General features: G+C 52.9%; 11 protein-coding genes across 11 annotated transcripts; 5 read left to right on the plus strand and 6 right to left on the minus strand.

Moving 5' to 3' along the window:
• Nucleotides 1–343: 343 nt before the first annotated feature.
• On the minus strand, nucleotides 344–1,255 carry CGCA056_v000422 (uncharacterized protein; the record flags this gene model as incomplete). The annotated part of the gene is made up of 2 exons (XM_037315683.1): nucleotides 344–1,128; nucleotides 1,180–1,255. The coding sequence occupies 2 exons, from the start codon at nucleotides 1,253–1,255 to the stop codon at nucleotides 344–346; spliced, it is 861 nt and encodes a 286-aa protein (XP_037185539.1).
• A 382-nt stretch (nucleotides 1,256–1,637) lies between these two features.
• CGCA056_v000423 (uncharacterized protein) lies at nucleotides 1,638–2,429 on the plus strand (the record flags this gene model as incomplete). Its single annotated transcript, XM_037315684.1, has 1 exon — nucleotides 1,638–2,429. One exon carries the CDS (start codon nucleotides 1,638–1,640, stop codon nucleotides 2,427–2,429), a length of 792 nt encoding a protein of 263 aa, XP_037185191.1.
• A 452-nt stretch (nucleotides 2,430–2,881) lies between these two features.
• CGCA056_v000424 (uncharacterized protein) lies at nucleotides 2,882–3,330 on the plus strand (the record flags this gene model as incomplete). Its single annotated transcript, XM_037315685.1, has 2 exons — nucleotides 2,882–3,122; nucleotides 3,173–3,330. 2 exons carry the CDS (start codon nucleotides 2,882–2,884, stop codon nucleotides 3,328–3,330), a joined length of 399 nt encoding a protein of 132 aa, XP_037185225.1.
• Nucleotides 3,331–3,558: 228 nt separating this feature from the next.
• On the plus strand, nucleotides 3,559–3,897 carry CGCA056_v000425 (uncharacterized protein; the record flags this gene model as incomplete). The annotated part of the gene is made up of 1 exon (XM_037315686.1): nucleotides 3,559–3,897. The coding sequence occupies one exon, from the start codon at nucleotides 3,559–3,561 to the stop codon at nucleotides 3,895–3,897; it is 339 nt and encodes a 112-aa protein (XP_037185540.1).
• A 3,162-nt stretch (nucleotides 3,898–7,059) lies between these two features.
• Nucleotides 7,060–8,279, plus strand: txl1 (Thioredoxin-like protein 1; the record flags this gene model as incomplete). Its single annotated transcript, XM_037315687.1, has 3 exons — nucleotides 7,060–7,135; nucleotides 7,325–7,875; nucleotides 7,929–8,279. 3 exons carry the CDS (start codon nucleotides 7,060–7,062, stop codon nucleotides 8,277–8,279), a joined length of 978 nt encoding a protein of 325 aa, XP_037185545.1.
• A 2,885-nt stretch (nucleotides 8,280–11,164) lies between these two features.
• On the plus strand, nucleotides 11,165–12,154 carry CGCA056_v000427 (uncharacterized protein; the record flags this gene model as incomplete). Its single annotated transcript, XM_037315688.1, has 1 exon — nucleotides 11,165–12,154. One exon carries the CDS (start codon nucleotides 11,165–11,167, stop codon nucleotides 12,152–12,154), a length of 990 nt encoding a protein of 329 aa, XP_037185543.1.
• Nucleotides 12,155–12,376: 222 nt separating this feature from the next.
• On the minus strand, nucleotides 12,377–13,597 carry CGCA056_v000428 (uncharacterized protein; the record flags this gene model as incomplete). The annotated part of the gene is made up of 1 exon (XM_037315689.1): nucleotides 12,377–13,597. The coding sequence occupies one exon, from the start codon at nucleotides 13,595–13,597 to the stop codon at nucleotides 12,377–12,379; it is 1,221 nt and encodes a 406-aa protein (XP_037185229.1).
• Nucleotides 13,598–14,030: 433 nt separating this feature from the next.
• Nucleotides 14,031–14,615, minus strand: CGCA056_v000429 (uncharacterized protein; the record flags this gene model as incomplete). Its single annotated transcript, XM_037315690.1, has 1 exon — nucleotides 14,031–14,615. The coding sequence occupies one exon, from the start codon at nucleotides 14,613–14,615 to the stop codon at nucleotides 14,031–14,033; it is 585 nt and encodes a 194-aa protein (XP_037185228.1).
• Nucleotides 14,616–15,286: 671 nt separating this feature from the next.
• On the minus strand, nucleotides 15,287–15,862 carry CGCA056_v000430 (uncharacterized protein; the record flags this gene model as incomplete). The annotated part of the gene is made up of 1 exon (XM_037315691.1): nucleotides 15,287–15,862. One exon carries the CDS (start codon nucleotides 15,860–15,862, stop codon nucleotides 15,287–15,289), a length of 576 nt encoding a protein of 191 aa, XP_037186271.1.
• A 475-nt stretch (nucleotides 15,863–16,337) lies between these two features.
• Nucleotides 16,338–17,510, minus strand: PXR1 (the record flags this gene model as incomplete). Its single annotated transcript, XM_037315692.1, has 3 exons — nucleotides 16,338–16,364; nucleotides 16,419–17,421; nucleotides 17,488–17,510. 3 exons carry the CDS (start codon nucleotides 17,508–17,510, stop codon nucleotides 16,338–16,340), a joined length of 1,053 nt encoding a protein of 350 aa, XP_037186272.1.
• A 1,394-nt stretch (nucleotides 17,511–18,904) lies between these two features.
• COX17 (Cytochrome c oxidase copper chaperone) lies at nucleotides 18,905–19,287 on the minus strand (the record flags this gene model as incomplete). The annotated part of the gene is made up of 3 exons (XM_037315693.1): nucleotides 18,905–19,045; nucleotides 19,140–19,201; nucleotides 19,263–19,287. 3 exons carry the CDS (start codon nucleotides 19,285–19,287, stop codon nucleotides 18,905–18,907), a joined length of 228 nt encoding a protein of 75 aa, XP_037186269.1.
• Nucleotides 19,288–19,432: the final 145 nt, after the last annotated feature.

Raw genomic sequence — 19,432 nt, forward strand, 5'->3', positions numbered from 1 at the left:
CCTCTTTATACGATGACTTGGCAAATGGGGTCTTGACTTGTGGTGTCTGAACGTAGCATTGTCTTCTTTTGATAAACTCTTCTAATTGCTGGCTATTTCTTTGCTAGAGAAACCCATCGAAGCGAGATTCGTGTCGTGTCATCGTATCGTTGTTCCTGCCCTGTTCTCTCTTCGGTACTCCTTCCCATGATCTCTTCTTCTGATTTTGTCCCCATGTCTAGATGTATTGTTCCTTCAACATCGTGTCCCAGTGTACAGCCTGCCAGTGTTGTACTCTTATTCCCTTCGCTTCAGCAATATCGGCCCGTCTTACCGGCGCTCTCTCATCCTGCTCACCGCCTGATCAAGCTGGCAAAGCCTTGGGTATGGGCTTTCGAAAGACCTCCACAGCCTCCACCTCCAGATTTCCTTCGTGATATTCTCTGACCGTGATTTCGTTGGGCCTCTCCTCATTGATCTCACGTAAGATCTCCTTTCGTCTCTCGAAAATGTTCAAGATCACCTCTTTGGCATCTTCCCAATCAATGATATCGCTCTCAGGCGCATCATAGCCTTCCACAACTTGTCTCTCTTCCATGGGCCAATCGGTATCGTCAAATCCATGATAGCCGACAGATTCTCCGTCCATGATTTTCCGGAAGACTGGTTCCGTTCCCCTGAGTTCCTTCGCATCCATCTCCCAGGAACCGGGCGGATAGACAGCGACTATCAGCCTCTCGCAGTAGTCGAACTTTGGTGACATCAGGAAGTCTCGGCAGTTTGGCGAGCGGAGCGCACAATCTGCGGAAAGATAGATGGTGGCGGGGGTTTCGATCTGTGTTCTAGTGCACTGCATTTCGCATGTGTAGTATATCGCGTCCGTGAAGACATTATACCAGATGCCTCGCATGCGACTCGCCCAGTAGCCGAACTGGAAGCACCCTCTCGACATGCACACACCATACGCCTCGCGGCAGGCTTCCCGCATGGTAGGCGGGGGGAACTCTGTAAGGAATTTTACTGGTTTCATAACATCCGTGGAGGAAGCCTCCGGTTCGTAAACCCGTGACGGAGGAAGCGCAAGGTCCCAGATGCCACGCCGAATCTCGGGCGGGAGCTCTCGGAAGCGATGGAGCGTCGTTGCCGCGACTGTTCGAATCCGGTCAGAACGGTGTTCATGCACAAGGATGCTTGGCTTACCTGGCTGGGGAGCTTCGATGGCATTGGCGGGCGGAAGGCCCAGAAGCCAGCGTGCTGCGCCAAATACCTTCAACATTACGACGATGGAGAGACTGATGGTAGTTTGTTGTGTCGTCGTATTTGCAGGTGGGTGGTTGAGGCAGAAGGGCAGGGGCCTCCTGAACGAATTGGGAGTGAAGAAGGAAGGCAGCTGGCTGCGACCTGCTGCGAATTTCACGTCGACGAGACTAAAACGTGTGATAGGGAGGCGCCTCAGACTTTTGCAAGGGAAGGACCACCTGGACTTCTTTAAGGCAAGAAGCATGCGGAGGGCAGTCGCGAGACATAACAGTTCAATCTCCATATCTTCGAAAAGTTTCCCGTTTCTGAGAACAACGCACACATTCAACGACACTCGCTTAACTACATCCCATACGCTCTCCCTAATTTCTTTGAGAATCGACGAACAATCACCAAAAATGGGGTCCGATACGATTGATGTCGACGCACCTGATGCGGAACAGACACAGTCAGCCGCGACCTTCCACTACTTCTGCAAGCTCGCTCCTGAACTACGTATCAAGATTTGGAATGCCGCCCTGCCCAATGCTCGTACAATCGAGATCACCGGCGACGTTCTCGAAACGCTTTCCGACACCGCGCGACTTGTCAACCTACCTAAGCCGCCGGCCATCCGCGGCGTCTGTCACGAAGCATGGGAGATCACTCAAAAGAATTGGGTTCATTCTCTTGGACTGCGATACGAAGAGTTTGGAGAAAACTTTCCGGGATTCTGGTTCGACCCGGATACGGACATCATCTTGGACTGGAAACGGTGGAACCGAGAATTCGAAAACGGGCAGTTCTTCGAGCGTGTTCGAAATCTCGCCATCTGTTCGCGGGACGTGTCTCTGGAGGAAAATTTTGACCGCGTTCTTGATTCATTTTGGGACTTGTTGCCAAATATTCGCCGCCTCATCATCATCATCTTTGATGATGTTGGTCTCGATGGTGAAGAGGGTCTCATTCCGGAGCTTCAGCCGATAGACGACGACTCCATCATCGCCTCCAAAGATTCGGGTGATACTTGGCTGGATTGGAACTACTTTCCTAAAGATGACGAAGTTATGTGGGTGATGTCAAAGGAATATCTAGAAGGTCGGCTGAAGGAGATTGCTGGATCTGACAAACAGCGGTCTCTCAAAATCGAGGGGGTCGAGCTCATTTTACATCGAATACGCGATGCTACAGAGAACTATGGACGGATATAACGGAAGTTCAAAATGGCCATGTCAAGAATTTTGACAGCGACTAGAGGAATCACATGGACTGGAGGTCAGTCACAGGCTAAGGACGACAAAGGGGAAAGACATCAAGGGCGAGAATGGCTATAGATATTAATAGATAAGAGACTGTCTACTTTTCCTTGGGGTTCAAATGTGCTCTATCAAGCTAATATTGTCGTCATCGTCGTCGTCCGTTATTATTGTCCGTCGCTGTTGTTACCTCTACTCGGTTTACCACTTCAACTATCATCCATAGAACGAGAGACGCCACTGCCTGAAAATTGCCGCTCCTTCCTCATTCAACGGACTTTTCATCTTTCTCTCTCTCTCTCTTCTCTCCACGTTTTGCTCCCCTCCCCCTTTCTACAACCAACCCGAGATTTCTCACCTCGCACAACCAACCCACCACAGCCTACCTAAATACCCAGATTACCAAAATGGATTCAATGATGAGCCTGATCGAGGCGGCTTCCAGCACTGTTGCCAAACAGTGCGAGGTCATCACGAGAATGGCGCGTGCCCTCGCCACGCAAGGTGCACTTTCCGCGTCCCAAACGAACGATATTTTAGAGGTTCAGAAAACTATCATCAAGACTATCCAGTCCCAGGCAAGCACCATACAGCGCTTGAATGAAACTCAAGCGGCCAGCAAGTGCGACTTCGGCCGAATAATACCTGGTAGGTGTCTCCGGTTGATTTCCTTCTCAAAACTAATATGATATTGGCAGCCACGGCCTTCCCACGCTTCAACCAATTGCCGCCCGAGATTCGCGAGATAGTTTGGGAGATGGCACTGCCAGATGCTCGCGTCTTCATGCCGTATGAGGACAATGAAGGCTATATTGCTCTCGCTTTCACACTCGACCACAAACCTCCTGCTATATGATCTGCTTGCAAAGAGGCTTGGCTGGTCACAGAAGAGAATGGAGAATTCGCATTCGGATGGAGAAATACTCGTACTCAAGGATTCTGGTTCAATCCGAGCAGAGATATCGTGTTTCTTCAATATGATGAGTTGTCCGGCAAGGCTGAGCGGGCAATCAAGGCTGCTCATACTCAGAACATTGCAATGGAATGGTATGATCTCTTCTCACAGAGGTCCTGCGTTTCTCAAATGGAGTGGGCCAGAGACGACCTCAAATGCCAAAAACTCATCGTCACAATCCGTCCGCAGATTTTGGGGAGCGTTGAAGACATCCACCATGCGCGGCTCTTCAAATTGCTTGACCGTGACTATGTCCCCATCCCTGAGGACTGGGATGACGACGACGACGACAACGACGACGATGAAAACGACAATGAAGATGAGAACGATGATGATGGCGGCCAGCAATGGCCCACTTGGGCAAAACTGAAGAAAAGGTTGGAGAAGATTCAGTCCAACTGCCTGGGAGCACAGGACCGCCGTCTCGTTTTTGAAGGCATGGAGCTTCTGTTCAACAAGCGAACTTGATGACGGCGAACAGAGAGCTGGATTTGCAGAGGGATGCGGAGAATCTTTGACCAAGAAGGATCACGTCGAAGCAACACAAAGTGAAGCTTATGCTAGACCGTAAGCAAAGCAGCTGTGGCAATGTCGACATTTTATCGAAGAGGCTGGACTTGGGATGCGAACAGTGAGCATCTCAGATACGGCGCTAAAAGTTCCTTTGGGAGGGATTCGTTTTTATCACGGGTCGACTACCTGGGACTATCGGCTTCGGGACTGGCCGGCAAGTAGATTAGCTGAAGTCCTCTTTTCACACCAATACACATATCCCTATAATTTTCTTCGCTTATCGAGTCTTTTCTAGTCAGTGGTTAGTGACGTGTCAAACGGAAAGGACTACAGCATCGCAAAGGCCCCGCCATCACTTTCTGTTCCGAAGTCCAGCCCCGGAGTCTTGGTCGAAACGAAACCTCGAGGTTACTCACCACTGAGCATTGGCACTTTCCAGATCCATGGAAGTTGTTGCCCTTTTACCCAATTTTCGGTACACGCTCCTTCCATCTTTCTCAGAAGCCACCTCCTCCTTCTCCCTCCAACGGTTTCTTTTCCCCCATGCCTCGCAGACCTCTGCCTCTCTTCGTTCCCTCGCACTTCTTCTTTCACCCGCTAGTCACATTCCACTACACAATAGGAAATGTCACCAAGCTACGAAGTTTTTTTTTCCAATATGGATGGACTACACCTTTCCGCCGCCGCCACCGCCCAGGGAATATCGGAGCAATTCCGAATCATCGAAAAGATGGCACAGATGGGCGCTGAGCAAAGCGCAAGATGCCGAGCGCCTTCCCAAACGAAGGGGCTGATGGGTAATGACCGAACCTCAGCAGTTCGCACGAATGCCTGGCTAACTACTGTGCAACAACAGAGATCCAGAAGGAACTCATCGATGTGATAGAGGTCCAGACTCGCATCATCGAGCGACTCCCGATGATCGGTCGTTAGTTCCGTGTCTTCCTTTGGAAGAGAACCAAGAAAGCTCAAATGGTTCTAGGTCCAACTTTCCACAGGTTCTCAAGGCTGCCCAGTGAGCTTCGACACATGATATGGGAGCTGGCGCTTCCTGGCACTCGCATTTTCTGCCCTCAGCGCGACGCCGAAGACAACATCTGCCTCCTTGAAAAGCACAAACGGCCTGCAATTCTCCACACTTGTAGCGAGTCAAGAAAAGTTGCCGAGAAGCACGGCGATTTCCAATTCGGCCGCAATGGCTTGAGGGCTTACGGGTGCTGGTTCAATAACAACAGAGACATTGCTTTCATCCAGGATTTTATGTGGCATCCTAGTAATGCGCAAATTCCTTTGGACAACTGCAAAATCATTGCTGTTGAGTGCACTAACTTCACAACTAAGAACGACTGCATTGCGACTATGAAATGGATTTTGGAGCATGCACCAAAGTGTCAAAAGGTCATCATCTGCTCTCGCCCCGATTCTGATAACCTCAAGTCACCGCAGATGTTCGCGCTCCGTGACAATGAGCAAGTAAGGATATTTGGTACCCTGCATGAGGGTGCAGCTACATGGGGAGACTCAAAGAGAATTCTTGAGAATTTCTTCAGCCAGCAGGCAACCCTCGATGCGTTGCAAATCACGGAGAAGGAATTGCCGGGGCTGGAGGGTAAGGAGGTGCTGGAAACTCTCAAGCCATGAGCTTACAGACAACCTCAGGGCTCAGCTGAGATAGTCATTTGAACTTTAACGGGACGAGCATCGCCTGGTAGATGACGAAGCCCTGATCAGGCTTTCTAGAAGTACCAAAATAGAGCTAGCTGCTGTAGACATCAACATGACACCGATGGCATACTATGTCATGCATTCTCTGACGTTGCGTTTGATCTTCTCGTCCTCTCTATTCTCTAAGCCGTCAATGCTCCCTCATTGTTCCTTCACCAAACCTCGTGAGGCTTATCTTGTAAGTCAAAAGGACATTACCACAGAATTTCCATCGAGCGTTCAAGCCACCGCATCCGACCCCGACTCCCCCTCAGGTTCCACCACAATTTCGGCTTGGGACACTGGGAAGCAACCTGGATAGACATGGTGCCGTGCATTCAATTTTTTTTATTAATCTCAATTGGGACCTCTCGGCTTTTCAACAACCGTGGCCGCCTCACACCAAAAAGGCTCACAAGAACGACCCAAGAGAACGTCGCTGCCGCACATACCAGCCCATCCTCAAACCCAGGAATGGAGACGCAGTGGTCAAGTGCTTTCGTTGCGGTTTGCGCTGCCTGCAATATATCCCTCCTGAGCGTAGACGACATGAAAAAGCATGCGGGGCACACAGATGACTTGGAGCGGAACATGGAAGAGTCCTGGGAGTTCCAAAACGGATTCCTCGAGCTTCTACGAACGAAACACCAATCACGAAGGGTGTCTGCAAACGAGGTCTACAAGACGTATACCCAAAACCCACAACATCCAAGCATACAGCCAACGCAGTGGAAATCCTTGAATGAGTTCGTCTTCTGGCTTGGCCAAGAAGGTCTCTGTACTGTCGACAGGAAGCCGGACGGCCTCCACATCGCCTACATCCCACCCATCCACCGGACGCCCGCTGCTCACGAGCGCGAAGAGGGACGGCGACGGCACATCCAAAAGAATAAAGTACCACGGGAAAGCTCCATGAGTGTGTCGGCAAACCAAGCAAAGGATGGATCTTGCCCTACACCTGCCGAGGCTTCTGGGCAGTTCGACTTCGATCAGACTGTCAAACTCGAGCTTCCAATCCGCTATCGTACACAACATTGGCAGACATCTAGATCAAACCCTCGGTCAGTGGTATTTGAGGTTCATCAGGTAAAGAAGAGAACAGATGGAACGTTGTAAATAGTTTGGCTCACACAAAGGCTACAAAGGTGTAAAACAGTCTCCCCGGTTCTGCAGTGTGTAAGAATGGTACTCAAAAGACAAGACTGGATGGATGGATGGGTTTGGTGATTGGTGATCCGTGCACAACGTGATTCGCGCTAGTCCAAGAGAGGCATGGTGCGGGGTAGGTAAGCTACCTTTCGTCAGTGAGGTCTGCCTTGAGTGTGTCGCGGGGCAGCTTTCTTCTGGGTTCCATCATCAACAACATCGTCACATTCCACCGACATTGAACCACCACCACTTCGGGCTGCGAAGATGAGTACGGTTCACATCAAGTCGCCGGCGGAGTTCCAGAAGCTCCTGTCGAGCTCCCGCATAGTCGTCGCCGACTGTGAGTTTCTCCATCCCCAACACCAACTAGAGCTAAAGCACTCTTCCCCTTCACAACCTTGAAGTAGATGGCTGGCAGGCTGCTTCACTGGACTCTGGATGGTCTGGATTGAGGCAACCTCGCCGTTACCTGGGTTGCTAATGTACTCTCTCTTGCTTTGAGGTTGCTGACAAATTGGGCTCGTCGCAGTCTACGCCGATTGGTGCGGTCCCTGCAAGGCCATTGCTCCTCTCTACGAGCAGCTCTCGTCCTCCCTGTCACGCAAAGATGTCGTAACATTCGTCAAGATCGACGTCGAGGCCCAGAAGGATATCGCCAGCACCTACAATGTCACCTCCCTCCCGACCTTCATGGTCTTCCGCGAAGGCAAGGCGATCGAGAAGGTCCAGGGTGCCGACCCCCGCAAGCTCCAGGAGGTTGTCAAGAAGTTGGTGAAGGAGGTCGAGGGCGGATCTGCGCCTGGATCTGGCGGGGGTTCTGGCAGCTCGAGCGGCGGCAGCTGGAGAGGCGCTGCGCTCCCGCGCGGCTACACCGATATCACCGATCAGATTGAGCCCAAGGGCTGCGAGCTTCTGAATGCCGACGAGGACTTTGGTCCCGTCCGTGTCTTGTTCGATACCTCTAAGCCCAGCGCTCTGGCCAAGAAGGAGGGAGCCAAGGACTGGGTTGAGAGTGGCGCTGACGATCAGCTTCTGCTTTTCATGCCGTTCCAGTCCATGCTGAAGCTGCACACCCTTCAGGTAGGTTCATCGTTGAGAAACAAGCAACCTAGCATTACTGACCAACATCGCAGCTGACCTCTCTTCCTCCTACCGACGACGACGACGATGAGGCTCCGATGCGTCCCGGCACCATCCACCTCTACACGAACAAGCCCCACAACCTCGACTTCAGCGAGGCCGACGATACCCCTCCTACGCAAGCCATCACTCTCACCGAGAAGGACTGGAACGCCGACGGCACTGCCAACATTGGTCTTCGGTTCGTCAAGTTCCAGAACATCAACAGCTTGATCATCTACGTCACCAAGGGCGACGGCGACGGCGAGAAGGTGCGCCTTGACAGAGTGCGCCTCATCGGCGAGTCGGGTGAGAAGAGAGAGATGGGCAAGCTGGAGAAGATTGGCGATGAGGCCGGCGAGTAGGGGGAGCCTCTCAGTTAAAGATCGGACTAGTGGAGATGATGAAAATTCTGCGGAAATGCCCTCGATATGAGACATAATTAGAGCCCAAGTCATAGAGGTTTCTCACAAGTGGCTGCGCGGGAAGCCGCAAAACAAGACCAAAGCACGGCCTGCCTGGGCCATTTACAAGATCGCAGGTGCAACTTCGCGGTGACAAGTTGAGTACGTTTACGTGACCTTTACGATGCGCCTACTACACCGCGCGTTCCCAAGCTCAGGACGCGATTCCGGAATGGATCTAGAACCGCTTTATTCGCGCGTCCATGTGGTCGAGGAAGAAAACCTCAATCCAAGGTGAAAATATGTCCGGCCTCTCTTGCGCGTTCCAGCGGTTACAAGCCGACAGGAACAAGTGAAGAAAGACCGGCTGCAATTAAATTTGTTCTGGGGCACGATTGACGCATTTGAAATCCATTGATTGTGGGATTCCAGCAACAGGGGAAACTGTAACGAATCGTGCCAGCCGCACGAAGAAAAAAGAAGAAAAAAGGAAATCTCCGTCAAGATCGCGCTCGAAAAAGACTTTTTTATATCGCGACCCGTCGCTGCACGGCCGCTAGGGTGGAGCCGCCCGCGCTTAGGTTATATCTGCGGAAGAACTATTCTGCCGGAAAGGAAGGACGGGTTCATTCAGGTTGACGGGGCGGGGACGAGCTGCTGGATGGGCCCTGACTGGCAACTGCGACTGCAGGTGGAAAAAAAAAAGAAAAAAGAAAACGACGGGAAGGTGGAAGGAAGACATGGTCTGTGCACCCGCCTGCAGCTCACCTGCGAGGTCCAGTGTCCGGCTGCATCCACACCGACGCCCGGTCCCCACACTTTCACTCAGTGTGCGACGAAGAGCACGTCGGTATTGAGCCAACTAGATAACCCCCGTCGTCATCCAATGTCGACAAAGATGACGGCGAGCACCATATGAACACACCATCTCCGTCTTCGACCTCGAGCCATCGCGTGGGCCTAGCTCCCACCCCCTTCGCCAACCACCGAGCGACGCATGCGGATCCCAGTCCGGCTCAGATACATTGACATTCTGTACAGTGAATTGGAACCAAGACTGTACACGCAACAGGCGGAACCAACAAATCGACCACTGAATGACCGGGGCTGACTCCTGCCCACAGGTCTAGACAAGCCTCTAGGGCCGCTCAGGGGGTCAAAATGCGACAGAGGAGTGCAAGAGTCGACCAAATGGTCACGCAACGCCATCAAGTGGCCGTCTTGTTCCCTTCAGATTGATTGCAGCGAGGCCCACGACAAAGCCAAGGTATCAGATATGAGGGGCCGCCAGGAGAAGAGCAATATGCTTAAACCAAACTTCGTTTTCCACATTCGTATTGTTTCTCCGACCCAAGTTTCCAGCAATCGATATCCGGCCCGGTATCAACAAGGTCAAACCCCCCATTGCCATATCGCCGTATCCATTCCCTGGCCTCCGCCCGTTTGTGAACGTCAACTTCGGCGAGCTCCTCGCGACGCCCGCCCCTCTTCCGATGCCACCACTTCCCCGACCCTACCCCGGCCAACGTCTTGGCACCTTACCCATCTGCCATCTCGTTGGAACGCTGCGGTCACCCTGCAGCGGCGGCGTGGTAGCAGCAGTCCGGCACCGTGCGATGCCATATTACGGTCCAGATGATGGGCATACCTCAGCTACTACCTACCCAAGGTAGCCCGACAGTCGCAATCACTAACGTTTGTAGAACCCGCCGCTCATCGCCAGCTGATGGGATCACGAAGCTACCGCCGCCGAGATTACCGCACACCGCAAGTCTTGGCCTCTGCCAAAATTAGATTGCCATGTCGTGTGCATCGCGGTTTCCGGGTAAGTCGAGTGACAACCCACCGAATGCGGTCTCCCAACAATGCGTTTTTCCTTCTCGCCAGGACGCCGGAAACCCCATTCACGCAGAAACACAAAATCTCACCCTGCCTGCCGAGCCCCAGGCTTGCCGGATATCGAGGTGCATCCATCGCCCGCTCTGACGACAGCGCGTCATTCACTGCCGGCACCACTACCTGATTGGGGCAGTCATGGCGCCCAATAGTTCCATTCTTGCGGCGTACCGTCGTGACATCCCACGTTGCTTTTGTCCACTAAACAGCACCGCAGGGACGGTAGATGGCCATGCCTCTAGACCTTAGTCAAAGTTGACAGCCATCAGATGATCGGGACTAGCCCCAGTTTCACCAGTGTGATGGGGAGCTTCCGGACGGGCTCTCAAAACCAGCTTACATTCCCGCCGCCGCTCGCTTTCAGGTGAGAGTTCGTTCCGTCGGCTCTTCTTGTCGTTTCACTTTCTTCCTTGCAAAAACAAGACCTCCTTCTCCTTCTCCTTCTCTTTCTCCGCCTTCTCCTGCGCGCGCCCGGCCTGCTCGCTTCATCTCGCAATAATCCCCGATTGGCGTCGCCTGTATCTTTCATTGACTCCAGTTCATCAACCTGGGGCGAGTTGTCAAGTCTCGAACACACATCGCTCACCCACCCTGACCCTCTCCATCCCGGCCGGATCCTCGAAACAAACTCGCACCCTCATCTATGCGAGATCTCTCGGGCCGCTAGTCGAAACGTTAAACGAGTGGGTAACTCGGTCCTATATTTCAACTCCCATCCTTCGTCTCGACGCCTCTCGCTCGTCTTGTTGATATTTGGGCTAAGTTCGTTCGCGCGGTCGCCGTCCGAGTGGTTGGGTCCCGCTGCCGATCATTTTTAACCTTCCCCCGCCGAGATCATCCAGCCTTAAAGAAGATCGCCCGCCAGGTTCCCAACAGGCCGCAATTTCAGGACCCCTTGACAGATCTCCTGCTGCGATGCAACCCGGCCTCCGCGTCACACAGAGATCAACATGGCGAACCTTTTCCCGGCTTACAAGAGGGAGTCCTTTGCGGATGCACGCTGCGGCCAGCCGTTCCCCGTCATGAAGCTGCCGGTGGAGATCCGCCTGATGATTTGGGAATACGCTCTGCCGCAATCCCGTGTTTACGAAGTCATGGACGCCCCGAATGCAAGCCAGAAGACGCCCGCCGCTGCAGGGCTCATGTTCGCCAACGTTCGAGATGAACCACCACCAGCCTTTGGCGGAGTCTGCCACGAGACGAGAGTGTTCGTCCTGCAGCGCTACAGACCTCTTACACTGTCCGTCACCACAAAATACGTCGATTTGTCGCGCGATGTCCTCTTGCTCGAGCCGTACTTGCTGGTCAAGCGGCTGCTCCGAACGCTGCACTTTTTCAGCCAGATCCCCCTTGTCCGAGACAGTCTCAGCCGGCTTGCATTTGGAACGTCGTACGGCTTGTACACGGGCATCTGCCACCCCGTCCTCAGTTGGAAAGTCTCCAAGACGAACATGGCGACGCTGCTGGCCCGCCTCGCTAAATTTCCGAAACTGAGAAAGCTGGTCTTTGTCGTCCATCAGGAATTCCAGTTCGACTTTGACGTGCATTACCCGTACGCGGCACCGCAATCTGCGAATAGTAATCTGGGGGCCCTCCGCCCGCAGCAGGTGCACCAAGGATACCGCTTCAAATTCGACATTGAGTCGCATCTCAATTACACACAGCCCCGACACCCGCATTCAAATGAGTTTCTTCACTACCCGCTGGCCGTGGAGGAGGACAAGGATGACTGTTTCGACAAGGACGACCTTGAAGACGAAGCCGACCTTTACGAATCATGGCCGACGAATGACGACTGGCGGCGGTTTAGACGGAGGTTTCATAGGTCGATGCATCTAGCTGTCGAGAAGGGCCCATCTGCAAGTCCTCGGCCAAGGATAATGCCCACGTTGGAAGGTGCGAGCTTGCTTTGGAGGTACACCAAGGCACGGCGTCATTGATGTCTGGTTTTTCGTTATTATTTATCACGCATGGCGGTTGAAGATCGAATCTTATACCCTCTTTAGAAGAACAATACTTCTAGTTTAGCATGGCGCAATACAAGGATGAATAGAAATCAACCAAATCATTATTATCCCATATCCAATACTTGAGAAAATATAGTACAAAGATGTACATACAGATAGCCATGGGGGCCTGGGCATTATGACTACGGCAAGACCTTAGGTTCTTCTGGCTACGCCCCCACACCACGCAAGGTTCATCATGTATGCCACGAACAATGCCAGGAGCACCACCAGCATGGAAACAATCAACACCATGCCCCAATTTGACTTCCTCCCATGCTGATGCTTCTTCTTCCACCCGGAGAGCGGAATATATTCACCGTTGAGGAGATGCACCATTCTCTCCGGCTCTCTCGTCTCCACAAGCTGAACCCACTCCAGCTCACTCTCAGTCTCATCGTCTTCATCCTCGGTGACCTGGTCCTCGTCGTCGGTCTCCCAATCATCCTTCTCAATAGTCTCCTCGCGCTCATGAGACGGCGACCGACTAGCCTGGCTCGAGGAACAGGAGCTGCTGACGTAGTCTCTCAAGTCTTTCAACGCCAGAGCTTGAGTCGCCGCGTCCAGGGGCGGGATGCTGTCAACCACCCCAGGGTCAGTCGTCACATAGGTGAGCGGGGGCAGCTCGTCGTAGCCAGGCCCCGGCTTGACTTGAACGAGGCGGGGCCCCGAAATCATGTCGTCGACCTGGAGCCATTTTCTTGGCGGTGAGCTCGAGTGCTCGCTTTTGTGGTTGACAAGGTCTGTCGACCTTGTTTGTTGTGAACCCGGAGTGACTGCCATAGGGGTAGCAGTCTCGTCATCGGACTCCTGAGAAGGAGGCGGCAGGGAGGTGGCCCTCTCTCTCGTAAGCTTGTCGGCTTTCTGGTCCGCGGGGGAGCAGCCGTGGGCCCAAGAGATGGATCTCTTTGTGGCAGGTCGGCTCTCGGATGCCGTGCTGTGGTCCTTGTTGTCGTTGACCATGGCGCTCGAGGATCCGAACAGAGGCTGCGGCCGCTGACGTTTGGGCTTTGCCCTGTAACTCTTGCCGAAGAAGCTTTCATTTTCGTTCTGGAGACTGGGAGTCGGATCGTTTCTGATAGGATACGGCTCGAAGATGTCGATGGGGTCGGTCCTTTGGCTGGACATCGTTGAGTTGGGAGCGGCCGACGTCGAGTCGCGGCCTGAGTTATGCGCGACCGGCTCCTCGGCCCTCAAAGTTGGCTGATTGCACTCTTGGGAGCTAGGGAAGTGCTTCCACCAGACGTCTCCATGGTCTTGAAGAACGGAAATGCGCCTGTCGAAAGTTCTTCTTGAGAGCAGCGACGACGGACGTCCCGGACAAGGGGAGCGTTCACGCCAGAAGCGGGTTTGGTTGGAAGTAGTAGAGGCAGCCATTGTAGATAGTTGATAGATAACAGTAACTCCTTGAGTTGTTGGTTTGTTATAAGTGTATGTTTTTGGGATTTCAGTGAAAGGATATTCAGCTTGACTAGAAGTCTGGTTGTTCCGAGTTTCTGGTCGTACATCCTGAGAAGATCCTGTGCTTATATGGGCATGCCTTCGTCAACGGAGATACCTGTTATGTGCAGACTTTTCGTATCGAAGACAGGCCAGTCAGGAAAGCACCTATAAGGGCAGAAACCCAGTGTTTGAGTTTGCCATATTGAAGGCCCTCGCTTCATTGAGCAGCACCCGAAGGGTGATGACTGTTTGCAATTGAGGTAAGCATGGTGGTTACGGCTGAGTTGGCTTGAGAAGCCTCACCTTGTACAAATTTGTGGGATGCTTGGTTTGTGATCGTGAATAGTAAGTCTTTTGGGTTGGCTGATTACCCAACGAACTCCTCTAGGGATTCTTCCTGTTCTTGAGAACGTTGACGAGTCTCGAGCTCTGCTCTCGTCGTAATACTTTTGCCGTCAGAGGTAAGCCGCTTGCCCGCCCAGCCATTCTCGATGGAACCTTGCGTATGCTCAACCATCTCCCAAGTTTCTTCAGAAGCTTCTAGAGCGTCCGCTATCGTAATCTCCACCAAATCATCGATCTGGACTTCCTGTCGCTTACGGAGGAAGTTCTCTACGTAGTCGCGTGCAGAGACGGCGAGAACCCCGAGGGCAAGCAGCTGGAAGAAGACCACCCAGGGTAGAAACTCTCCTTCTCTGCTGCTCACTAAATATCCCTTGGTGTCCCAAGGAAAGTCTCCAGTCATGAACTCCCAGCTGGTTTGGATGAGGCGGACCAGGGGGCTCAACGCAACGAGCGCAAGGACGTATTTGCCAAAGGCTCGATGACAGAATGCCAAGATGAGGAGGCAGGATATCATTCCAAAGGCTCCGAGAACCCTTAGAACTGCCAGCACGGCATCTAGACGTAAGAAGAAGCGTCCAATAGCGCATAGTATGGTCGTCAACAACATCGTTGCGCTGGGCTTGTGTAGCTGTCGATGTGATACCTGCACCAAAGGCCCATGTCGGAGTAAGAATTGGCGGGCGACATACCGAAGTCTTTCACAAAGGTAGCCAGAAAGGTTTCGGCATCTTGGTTTTTGCGTGCGGTTGGGAGACGGACCACAGCCCCGTGATCAGGCCGAACCTTGGCGGCCAACTTTGAGTACCTACATATCCAAGTGACTCACCAACCAACGTCAAAGCGGCGATGACTGAACAGCCAGGTTGCCAACGAAACAGTCATAATGGTCTTGGATGCATCTGATAACCAACAAGACATCAGAAAAGCCCTTGTAGCTCAATTGGTAGAGCGTCGGCCTGCAGCCCGTCAAGGGAAAGCTAGCTGAAGGTCGCTGGTTCAAATCCGGCCGAGGGTTCTATCCTTTTGCTGGATGCCATACGCTTTTGCCTTTTCAATAGTGTCTTACCTGGAAGAGGTACCTCAAGTCTCCAAAGCCTTTTATATGTTCCATTCATGATAAAGTGGGGGCAAAAAGTGTTACGATGCTCTTCTTATGAAGATAATCAGGAGCTGAATTGACATCACGCTTCCACATCGTCGAATAGATAGAAGTATGAACGCAGAATCTTTTTGAAAAGAGACTAGGTACCCCTCTGGTTTCTCTCCCTCCGCCTTCTTCTAGCCCTTCTTATCCGTGACTACCGCAGGATCCTGCGGCTCGCCAGTATTGGCAAGACCCTGAAGCAACAAGCCAAACACCCCCGTCGCAGACTCCAGCACGAACCCGACGTACCCTCCGCTCAGCGCAACGGCAGTCCGATGCCAGCCGTTATTCCAGCCTTCACCCATGAGAGCGTACGTCGCCGTCAACCCGAGTCCCATAGTACCGGCAAGCATTCGAGTGTGGGACGTCCGCGACCACACTTCCTCGACCATGATGAGGGTGCCAAGGAACGAGCCGGCGAAGATAAAGGAAGCGAAGCCGCCGATGATAGCTTGGCCTTCCGACGGGATGGTGACGCTGCCGGAGCCGAGCCCGGAGATGATGAACCAGCATACGAGATTAATCGAAAGCCAGGTCGCGAAGTAGTTGTGTTGCCATGCGATAGGCTTGGGTCCAGCGGGGTCGTTGGTTCTCATACTATCGTCGTTGGCGGCAGTCTTGCTCATGGACCCTGGTGCAGTAGATGAAGATGGAGCCACCATACTGTGCTCCTGCGAGATGGTTGTGTCTTTTCGAGGTTGTACTTTCATTTATGGTGTTTCTCAAAGACGTGTTCGAAGAGAAAAGCGAAGCTTGGCGGACAAGGTTGGTTCACACAACATGCGTTGGGTGGGTACTGATGGAGGATATATATGCACAGCTTTCTCATCGCTCAAGGTCGTGGTGGCATACTTCGGCACGTACACCCGGCCAAAGTGGCTCGGCTGCCTCGAATACGAACCGGTCGGGCGCGCGCGCGCTCAGTACCCACGCAGAAATGCTTTGAGGCTTACTGCTAGGCAACATCAGCCATAAGTCTAAACGATCAGAACTCTGTTTTGACTCTCGCCCCTCCGTCCGAAATTCGCAATAGTAGCATAACCAAAGTCCCCATATCGATGACACAGGGTACAAATCGCGGCGCAGCACCATTTAGGCCTGGCCTACATCGCCTTTAGATGGGTACTTCACATATGTGGAACGCCTCAAAACACCATGTCATTAATATCTATTTTCTATCTCTAATCATGACTGCGACTTGATCATGAAAATCTGCCTCGAGTTAGTAAACAGATACGCATCGTGGGAATATCCAATGTCACATACCTGGTTCAACGCCTTGTCGTCCATAGTCGCCATCCTCTTCTGTGCAATCCATCGTGATCTTACAGCGTGGTGACCTCTGAGAATCGGTGTTGAAGTACCGCTCGCTGGTGTTGACTTAGCCGGCGTGAACGAAGATTCCCGCGACGCCTCCTTTTTGGCGCGCTTTTCCTCCTTGCGCTTCCTCTTCTCTTCCTTCCTCGCGGCCTTCTCGGCGTCGGTCTCCTTTGCCTCAGCCTTGTCCTTCTTGCTCTTCTTCTTTGACGCCTTTTCGTCAGAGCTCTCGGCGTCGGAGCTGTCCTTCTCGGCCTTCTTCTTTTCCTTCTTCTCCTTCTTCTTATCCTTCTTGGCCTTCCTCTCCGCGTCGTCCTGGGTATCTTCGGAAACATCCTCCTTCGCAGCCTTTGACTTGCGCTTCTTCTCCTTCTTCTCCTCTTTCCTGCGCTTCTTCCGTGTCTTCTCGTCCTCGGAGGATTCCGACTCGTCGCTCGACTCCTCGGCCTTGCGCTTCTTCGACTTCTTGCTCGAAGACTCCGCGGCGGGGATGTCCTCCATCTTGACATCATCCTTGCTCTCCTCCTTGGGCTCGCCGTCGACAGACTCCTTAACTTGGTCGCCCACGAGGAAGCCGCCGCTGACGAAGCGCATGGGACCGAACTTGGTATCGCAGTACAACGTGCTCTTCAGCGCCTCGCGGGCCTGACGATCCTTGTCGATCGCCTCGGTCGATTTGCCGTTCAGACGTCCCAGCAGGTCGGAGAAGACGTCCATTCCCGTCACTCTGTCATCCCTAGCTTGTTTGAAGCCGAGGCCGAGCATGTCGTCCTTGAGGGCGACGCGGATGAAGGAGGCATTGGCGGCGGTGTGGTGCACGGCGTGTGCTGCGTCTTTGGCGCCGAGGTATTGTCCGGGCTCCCAACCTTGCGATCGCAGCATCCGCTGGCCGAAGGATTCGGTGTCCTTGGTCCATTTCGTGTTGTTGGGATCCTTGCCGATCTTGCGGCGGCTATTTGGTAGGATGTCAGTAAATAAAGTCGCATGTCACTGTAGAATCCCATGGTATGTCTCTTACATTTTCTGCTGCGCCAGACCCATCTTTGCGGTTTGGCGAGAGACCAACCCGTTGAATGGAGAAGGGAGTTTTTGAGATGCGATAAGGTGCCAGTGCAGATTCCATTATCGAAGAAAATTTTAGTGGGGTCTGATTGTCTGGAGTCCAGCCATCCCTGCAGCCGAAGTAACCCCGCCCCATGCTCACCGAACTCACCAGCGCTGCATCCAGACAGTACTCTTATATCACGAAATCTCCCAACACACGGAAGGAGCAAGCATCTCTTGCAATTTCGCAGATCTGCTAGAAACAAAAGTGCAGGATTATTTCTTTCTTTCTAAATAGGATCAAAAAAGAGAACCAAAATGACAAAAGAGTTCCCATGATCCTACGTCTAGGATACTGACAGGTAATCTCTTGTCGACGACTCGAACCTGGACCTCGCCGAGCCCAAGTCCGAGCCAAACCACTTCACTCTAACCGACCACACCAACTGACCCAGTTTGACCTGAACTCCCACCTGGGAGCCGCCTTCTGGGCCGGGAGAGTTGGAATTGGACCAGACTATAAGGGACCCGTCGGCCGTCCTTCGCTTCCAGTATGGAATTGGGGTATTGGGTCACAGACCAGTCGCAACGCCTTCGGTCCCTTGAGAGATTGTTGTTGTTCCTTCCGCCTCCGGTGACAGCATTCGCCCTCACCGCTGCCAATGCCAGTCTGCGCTTCCGTTCAAACAACGCAGCCCGTTCTTGCACCTTTTGCATCCCCTAGCGGCTTCCGGCCATAGCATGTCTCGCCTCCCCCATTCTCAACTTCTAACCCACCATTCGTGATATTGCACAAGTAGCCCAGAAGAGAAGCCCGCAGCAGTAACAAGTTGGTCATCTCCTCTCGCAAGCTTGCAGCATCCTGTGCCCTGCATCCTGCGTGCGCACCTTTCCGTCGTCCTCTGCCTCAATTCCAAACAAGACGCCCCGGCCTCGTACCTCGGATTCCCACATTTTGCCGATCAACGTAGGCCATGGTGGGTTTGCCGACGATCCCGACAGAGTAAGGAAGACGTGGACAAAGCCACGGGACACGAGGACGCTCGGCTCTGGAGCTACGAATGATGTCCATCGGTTCGACTACTGATTTTTAGTCAATGTACAATCTTCCAGAGGTCATGTGGATGGAAATCAAAGGTACAAAAGGTCGATCGCAACTAAATCATGATCACTCCTCACGGCATCACACGATCCAACAGGGAGAGAACCACCTAGAGTGATGACCAGATTGTAAATTGCCCAAACAACACTCACTGCAGCACACAGAAGGCAGTTTTCATACCAGAGTCGTGATGGTTCTTTATTTCCCCAACGCCGTGTATGCTTCGGTCGTACTGTACATCTATCGTCGCATCGATTTACCCGTTTTCATTATCGGCTCGACTATCCCCTTACACCGTGAAGCCAAAGCCCTTCATGCAGTTTCGGTACTGGTCGATCGTAGAAAGGCAGTCCTTGGCTGGGTCGGCGGCGTTGGAGAAGAGCATGCACTCGTCCCGTTTCGCCTTCTCCTCCTTGCATACGCAGCAGGGCTATTGAAAAGAAAGCGTCAGCAGGTGCTCGTCGCACGGAGTCGTGTGAGATAAGGAGAGAGAGAGGCGAGGCTCGTCGTTCAGTCGTGCGCACCTTGGGCTTGGAGGCTTGCTCGTTTGCGGCAGCCGGCGCGGCGGCCGGGGTGGAAATGGAGGCTGCGGAGTCCTTTTGTTAGCCATTGGGAGGGGAAGGTTTGTGTCGCAAAGGATTCCTTACGCAGTTCGCAAGCTTGGGAGGCCATTGTGCGTGTCTAGCGAGTGTTGGGTGGCTCAGGAAACGATTTGCGATCCGGGTTGCGGCCAGATGATTGAATATAATCGGCGACCTCGGTCAGTCCACTTTTTTTTTCTTTCGCACCTTACATCACCAAAGCTGGTAGTGTCGCT

Source organism: Colletotrichum aenigma, assembly GCF_013390185.1.
Source record: "Colletotrichum aenigma strain Cg56 chromosome Unknown KSG_Cg56_contig01, whole genome shotgun sequence".
Classification (NCBI taxonomy): domain Eukaryota; kingdom Fungi; phylum Ascomycota; class Sordariomycetes; order Glomerellales; family Glomerellaceae; genus Colletotrichum; species Colletotrichum aenigma.